The sequence below is a fragment of the Physcomitrium patens genome, chromosome 3 (assembly GCF_059467195.1).
Source record: "Physcomitrium patens ecotype Gransden chromosome 3, ASM5946719v1, whole genome shotgun sequence".
Classification (NCBI taxonomy): Eukaryota; Viridiplantae; Streptophyta; class Bryopsida; order Funariales; family Funariaceae; genus Physcomitrium; species Physcomitrium patens.
The window spans coordinates 25,587,767-25,595,422 of NC_143412.1; the positions used below are offsets into that span (position 1 = coordinate 25,587,767).

General features: G+C 44.9%; 1 protein-coding gene across 1 annotated transcript; it reads left to right on the forward strand.

Moving 5' to 3' along the window:
* Window positions 1-520: 520 nt before the first annotated feature.
* LOC112279735 (BTB/POZ domain-containing protein At1g67900) lies at window positions 521-6,808 on the forward strand. The gene is made up of 6 exons (XM_024514410.3): window positions 521-2,660; window positions 3,179-3,248; window positions 3,561-3,902; window positions 4,286-5,236; window positions 5,395-5,523; window positions 5,715-6,808. The coding sequence occupies exons 1-6, from the start codon at window positions 2,461-2,463 to the stop codon at window positions 6,171-6,173; spliced, it is 2,151 nt and encodes a 716-aa protein (XP_024370178.1). The 5' UTR covers window positions 521-2,460; the 3' UTR covers window positions 6,174-6,808.
* Window positions 6,809-7,656: the final 848 nt, after the last annotated feature.

The window sequence follows — 7,656 nt, forward strand, 5'->3', positions numbered from 1 at the left end:
CCTCCATCGAGGGTAAGGGCGCGAGAGGGACTCCCCTAGAAGTGAGGGATAGACAAATGAAAACAGGATAGGATGAAGACAAGAGTGGAGGAATGTATGGATGAAGAAGGGGGGGAAGGGGAGTGTGCAATGCCTATCTATCTATATGTATTAGTCCAGTCAGAGTTCCCGCCCAACTCTCCCGTGCCTGCGTGGCTTCGTCCCGTAGGTCGGACCCCCCCCCCACCCCCCGCAAGCCAGTCTCCGTCCCTGGTGCAATTACAGTCACTCACTACTTGTCTCCGTTTCAGTCCGTTTCATCTCTTACTTATCCAGGCCTGCGCTGGCAAGACGAGCTTCATTCATCACTTTTCTGGATCTCGTTCATCTATCGCATTATATGAAATACTATGGATGGATGGATGAATGAGCGGATGAATTCATGGATGAATTGACGGATAAATGGATGGATGGATTTTCCCATGCTTGCTCTACTTGCAGAGGTGATTTCGCCACCATATTCTGAGCTCCTCCCTCCTTCTGTCCTACTGCTCCTCCTCCTGGTCGCGGTGTGGAGCGTCGTCGTCGTCATCGTCTCCCGCTGGCTGGCTGCACCGCCATCGTCGTCCCCACCACAGTCCTCGCCGTTACTTAACCCGGAGTTTGTAGAACCTTACGCCCTCACCCGCGCAATTCTTGTGCTGTTCCAGGGCTTACATGCTCCTCTTCCCAGCTGACAGCACGATCCCACATCCGGCCAATTTCGCATCAATCGAACTTCCTTCGTAGCAGTGGTGAGAAGGAAAAGAGGAATTAGGTCATGTCGGGGACGGGGAGGGAAGACGTCAGGAGGAACGTTGAAGTGCTGCTTCTGTGAGCGCTGCACTTTGGCTGCTTTGGGATTGGAGCTTTCAGGTTGCAAGTTATCACTGAAAACTTGCTGGCGAAGGAAGAGGGGATTTCCGCGAGAATGCTTGCATATTGGGAACGAGACAAGGAGATAATCACTAGCGGAGGTAATCCTTGCAAACTAGGGTGGTCATCGAGGTTCTTGGGCATCGGGTGTCCAGAGTGTGGTCGGTTCTCGGGGCATGTGACTTCTCCGATTCTTTTGAGAGTTGCTTATCATCCACAAGTCATCTTTTGACAAGCCGAAGATTATCGGCTCCATCAAACCAAGTGAATGTTGTGCTCATTTTATTTTTATTTTCATCCTTGGGAGGAACTGTGAGGTTACGAAACCAGTAGGGAATAAGCAACCTTGGCCGGTGGAAGAAAGTTTTTAAAAACTGGGAGTGTACAGGGTGGAGGTTGGTCTGCGGGTACAGTTCGGGGCATATGTCAGCTTTTCTTTGGCCGAGCCTGCTCGTTCCTGACGACTTCTGGCTCCATTCCTTGTTACTGCTTGCGTAGCTTTTCGTTGAGCTCTGGCCTGCCACCGCAACACAACCTTCATGGGTTTCCTCTTGGTCGGTAATGCGTACAGCAGCTCTGGCGCTTCTAGTTCTGCATGATCTACAGTCTCACCCTGTACGCTCTTCTTCGTCACATACCACGTCCTCTGGTGCCTGTGTTGTTGCTTGCATGTCAGCCTCAATGATGTCATCCATGGAGTGACTTACCTAGTTTACCCGCTTGGTAAACCTGTCACTGTTTTCGTATCCCCTTCTCCTGCGTAGACTGTCTTGAAGGGCATAGCCTGGGTTCATTTATAATTTCCGTGTCTGCCAGTTTCTCCTGCTCTTTCAGTATCTTATCTACAGTGCAATCCACAATATTTTAGTTACGTGAATCCCCTGTTCAGTCGTAGCCGTGTCCCTGTCTTACAGATGGATAGGTCGCTGGCGTGACCAATCAATTCTTTTGTTGTAGTTCACGCCAGCAATTTGCGGAGGTCCGTCCTTGCAGTGCAAAGTTGGTTACATTGTGAGTCTTGGGTGGTGAACTCGTTGACTAATTTGCAGCTACTCCTTAGTGTAGCACCAACGTGCGTCCCCTGTAAGTAATAGATAGTGATGAGTACGTGACCAAGCCTCGGGGATGTGGATCCCAGTTTTGGAGATGAGAATTCGCTGGGAGTGTCAATTCAATTATGGGGCTCTTCGTCCGGACTCTGCGATATCAGCAATTGCAAGTTCAAGAAGGTTGAGACGAATGGTCTGGTTATGAAAAGATGGGCGGCAAACTTGGAAGAAAATATGCTTGTTTGAGGAGTGGGAATACGTCAGGGAATTTGACGCGCCACCGTGACGCAGTCTTGAAGTGTACAGAATGAGCGCTTGGTTCTTATTGATTTCCAGTGCTTCCTCTCACAGCCGTCAGAATCTCTTCTAGGAAGACAAACTTGTTTTCTGTACTTACGGTGATGTGTTGCGAACTTCTTCGGCAAAAATTGTTAAGGGTGGCGGTGATTTCTCCTTTAAGATTGTCTCTGTGAAAGAAGGATGTCTTCCTCAGCACAGCAGGGAGGGTCTTGAGTAGATGGTGAGGGTAGTACATCAAAGCAGGGGTCAGCACTGTGGTGAGCACTGTTTCCAAAGTTTTGAACAGTATCTGAGGGATTGCAGTACCACCCAAAGCTACCAATCAGAGGGTGTTAGAGTGACACCAGATATTGATACAATGAAGTTCATTAAGTTGGGATCAAGGCCTGATTGCTTTTCAACCCGCGGAAACATCACGTAAGTCTCAACTCTAGGGTGTATTGTTGTTACAGTCATCATCATTGTTGGTATAATTGTTGTTTTTTTCATTGTTATTATCAATGTAATCTGTTTTTCATTAACTGCAGATGTTCTGAAGAGAGCTCTTGTATTTGCCAGTGTCGACATCCTTAATCAGATTGACGCAAATACTGAAGTTGGTTTCAATTCTAGATTAGGCTGCTGTGCACTTGCTTCTAGACGCTATTAATTTTTTGGAGTCGCAGTTTTAAGTTATGACCTAATAACAAACATCAAAATGTCGTTGTCCTTGATGTATTAGATACAGTTTCAATGGACTTCCAGCTTATTTATTTTAATTTTTTTGTCGGGTGGCTGGGTTTTGGACCTCTAGCACAAGTGTACTTTTTCCCTTTTGTTCATTAAGCGATATGATAAGATGCAAGCATTTGGAAGTGTGGTGCAGAATGCACTTCTATAACCTGTGCTAGGCCATGTTTTGTTTCTAATCGAGAAGCTTTCTTGTCGCTATGCAGTTCGGTGAAATGGGATCTCGTGAGTGACATTGTTTTGGATGTGGATGGACACAAATTCCATCTTCACTTGGTATGCACAACTGTGCAAGTCGATCATAATTTGCATCCTGTTACTAGAATTTTGTTTTTACCCGACAGAAGTGTGCACATGTGCTTTAAAGGATGTTGTTTTAAGATATATCTTGCCATTTTGACTCCTCTTTCTTGGTGACTCTAATCATTTGCTCGTTAGAATCTGGGAACAGTGCTCAAGGAAGATAGTGTCGAATATCACAAAACACGGATGCTACTGTTAGTTGCAGCGGAGTGAGCACGCATGGCTTTGCTGGTTACCAGTATCTGTGCTCACGTGTGTCAGCTCCGGATGTTTTTTGCTTTGCAGTTTCCACTTCTAGCGAAGTGTGGAGCTCTGACAAAGCTTGTCACGGCAGCAGTTGAAGCGGGCGAAGATGAGCTGAAGATTGAGGACTTCCCTGGAAGCGCGGAATGTTTTGAAATTTGTGCGAAATTCTGCTATGGTGTCACGGTAACCATAAATGCACACAATGTAGGCGAAGTCCGATGCGGTGCAGAGTTCCTGAAAATGACGGAGACTGTAGAAAAGAGCAACCTCATCTACAAGCTCGAATTTTTTTTGAATACTTCTATAGTACGAGGTTGGAAGGATTCAATCATCTGCCTTCAAAGCTGTAGAGATTATCAGCCATGGTCCGAAGATTTGAAAGTAAGTTGCAAACTTACAAGCCAGTGTTCCGTCCTCTCCCAGTTGCGTTCTCGATAACCGAGCTTAATCAAAGAATTTTCCTTTACATATTACTACTGCCTTCATCTCACGCTTAAATATGTCTTGAATAATTGTTATCGTCACTAATTACAGCATTGGGGCGCTTTTTTCTAGGCGTCTAGCAGTACAACTTTCGTAGGAGCTACAATTCCTTAACTAGATGCTGCAGCTTAAGGTATTTGTTTTATAAATGTACATATACACTCAATTGAACTCCATCGTGAATGGGTGTTATTACTAGACCTCGTTGAATCAATTTTCGAAGTACATAAACGAATTTTCGATCTAGTTGTATTCTTATGATTGTTTTTGGTTGTCACCAGATAATTAGTCGATGCGTCGAATCAATCTCCTCGAAGGTGGTCATCGATCCTGTCGAAGTGGACTGGTCATTCTCATACTCAAGGGCGTCTGTATCACTGGAGCATGTTTCAGTGAGCCAACCAGCGACTCCAGCCGTTTGGAATGGCGTCCAGGGGTGTCCATGGTTGTCCCCAATACCGAAGGATTGGTGGTTGGAGGATGTTTGTGACTTAGAAGTTGATTTGTTCTGGAGAGTCATGGGGGCAGTGAAAGCGAAAGGTGCGGCTAGCGAGCTTGTGGGAGAGGCTCTCAGGTTGTACACGCAGCGATGGTTACCAGGAGTAACTGAGGAGCATGGCATGGTGGATAGCACTCGAGGGATGAGGTTAGCTATGAACTACGCGCAGGAGACATCCACACATAGGCGAATGCTGGAGACCATTGTCAGCCTGCTTCCAGACGAGAAAAGCTCTTGCCCTTGCAGTTTCTTGCTGAAGTTGCTCAAGGCGGCTACCGTTTTGAACGCTTCACCATCTTCGAAAGCAGAGTTGGCTGGACGAATTGGGTTGCTACTTGAGGAAGCTTCACTTCGTGATTTGTTAATACCTTCTCTCCCCTTCGCGAATGAATCACTTTATGACGTTGACGTGGTGATTCAAATGGTGGAACACTATCTTCTGCACAATCAGAGTCCTCCACTTAGCCCACATGAGGGAGTGATGGCTAATCCTTGCGAGAGGCGAAGAACACGACCTGCGGAGATTAATGATCTTTCAGACAGCCAGCACTCTACAGCTGCAATCCATGGTTCTAAGCTTAAAGTAGCTAAGCTTATAGACGGCTATTTGGCTGAAGTTGCACGAGATCCGAACCTCACTCTCGCCAAATTCATACAACTTGCAGAGTCTATTCCTGATTTTACCCGCCCCTTCCACGATGGGTTGTATCGCGCGATTGATATGTATTTAAAGGTCAGTTTACAAGTTATGGGGTAACAATTCACTCGGTAAAGCACGATATATTTTCTTGCGATTGATGAATATTCGAAGTTGCCGGAGCTGTTGTAAATCCTCACATTTTCAAAGTAGGACTATTTTTAGCGTAGCTCTGAACTTGCTTAATTTGGCAGGAGCATCCAAACCTATCGAAGGGGGAAAAGAAAAAGATCTGCAGATTGATGGACTGCAGAAAGTTGTCAATGGATGCGTGCATGCACGCTGCACAAAACGAGCGCTTGCCCCTCCGCACTGTTGTTCAGGTAAAGGAATCCTGCTCTTCATACGATGCTTCTAGTGATATAAGATAATTGGTCTGTCACAAATCATTTTCCTCAAGCTACGAACTCCGAACATGTCCATTCTTGTCGAGCGTATTCCTCAATGTACATGCGACTGTTCTGAATATTTTTTCCTCATTTTTCATCCAAGTCCTCCTGTCTGCTGCTTGCAGGTGCTATTTTTTGAGCAAGTCCGGACAGCAGCAACCGGAGGATTCATCCTCAATGAGATGCCAGGCAGCATTCGTGCACTCATGGGTCAAGAATCCAGCGATGACATCAGCGTTTCTGATGTGCATACTGACCACAACGTCCCGTCCATCCCGTTTGCCGGCCAAGGCCGCTTCGCGCTGCACCATGACTTCTCTACCTTGAAGGATGACTTGGCCGATCTCAAGAATCGAGTTGCAGAAGCAGAGAGGAAGCACGCTTCACCAACTGTCACCAGTCCCCTACAACCTTCGAAACCAACCGACACGAAGTTCGGTAAGGCTAAGAAATTCTTCCAGAAACTGATAAGCAAGAAGGTGTCCAACTCCGGCTCGACAAAGGACTCTGAAACACTGGGTTCCATAACGCCCCCTCAGAGCAAGCCCTCTGCAAGGCTGCCACGGCGCCACTCCATGATTTAAGCAACGCAATTATCGACTTCGTTGCTTTCAATCATTCCCCCAGTGTTGATCCAAAATTTCTTCGATGGGGTTGGCCATAGCATGGAGCTGGATCTTGCACCATCAAAGCATTATTTCAACAGCCTCAAATTCTCAATGTTATCATCTCATGCTAGTCATTTTCAGAAGACCCCTTGAGGAACTTCTTCTATTGTCCATCAGATCATAGAGCAGGATGTAATCGACATGACAATCAAGATGGTAGGGACCTGCCCTGCGATGCGTGAACATAGGATGTATTTGCTTCCGAAGCCAGACCCTGCTGTGTCAAGCATATCCTCGAGAAGCATGGCGTCGCGACTGCTTTGAACCAAGTGAGATCAATCTATGGAGAGTCTGGGATGCAGGCAACACTGATCGCAATCTTTGTTCTTACTGCACTTTACTAGCTTATCATGTCTGCTGGATCAGTGTTGTATTTGTAGAACTATTTGTACCATACAGTTTCTTGTTTGTAGAACAGCAGATGGGCATTGTAGCCCCAGACCAGGGGGGCTTCAATAAGCTGCATGCCCAGAGTTTTTAATTGCATGCGCCTCAAATCAAAACAGGCTCACATTTGCTTTAATAAAAACTTTTGCATGCTCTTGGACTTATCAAGGTTTTGGTTTACTATCTGGGTTGTCATGGAATAGGAGCCAGTAGGGCACGATCATGGGTAGATAGCCCATGGCGTTGCAAGATGTGCAGTGATGACGTCGAAACATGTAAGCTTGTTTCACGTAATCTTGGGATTATCTGTTTGCAGTGAACCTGCAGAATTGAGCAGATCGTTACCCAAACCTGTCTGTCTGGATCCTGGGACTTGCACTTTTGGTCTGACACTTTCACTTGCTTTGGAACTACCAGTGGTATCAGTCCGATACTGCCCATGTGATCTGTAGCCTGCCATCATGTGCTTCAAGCGCACATTTGCTGTCATGCTCTATTTTTTCACTAGAATTCTTGGGCAGAGTAGGTCCAAAATGAGTTGGTAGCATCCTGTCATGTCATGTTTTGCAAACTTGTGATGTACTACCTTGGTATAGAAAACTGCATTGATCTTTGTATGCAATTATCCACAGAAAGTCTGCACCTTGCACTCTTTGTGTACAATTTTTTAAACTTAAAATTGTGTGTAGACCACTTGAACTTTTTATGTCATCTTGAAAAATGTAAATGATACATGTGCCAAAACAAAAAAAATTTAATTACATGTGTAAAAGAACATTTTGAGATAGACAAAATTACTAATAGAAGATGTAATGATTACCTCATGCCAATCATTTAGAATTACATTTTATTAAGTGTCGAATGGAAATTTTGTTACAATTTGAATTATATAATATAAAATTTATTTATTTATTTTTATATTTTAATTTTTTTATACATTGCGAAGTTTGTGTCCAGATTTAAATATTTAAACTAAAATAAAATTAGTACTAAAATTATAGAAATTTATCAT

Excerpts from the sequence above, each read along its gene's own strand:
- LOC112279735 (XM_024514410.3), top strand. The coding sequence starts at position 2,461 with ATGGTGAGGGTAGTACATCAAAGCAGGGGTCAGCACTGTGGTGAGCAC. Across the intron at positions 3,903-4,285 it reads CATGGTCCGAAGATTTGAAA|ATAATTAGTCGATGCGTCGA; the intron begins GTAAGTTGCAAA and ends GGTTGTCACCAG. Across the intron at positions 5,237-5,394 it reads CGATTGATATGTATTTAAAG|GAGCATCCAAACCTATCGAA; the intron begins GTCAGTTTACAA and ends TTAATTTGGCAG.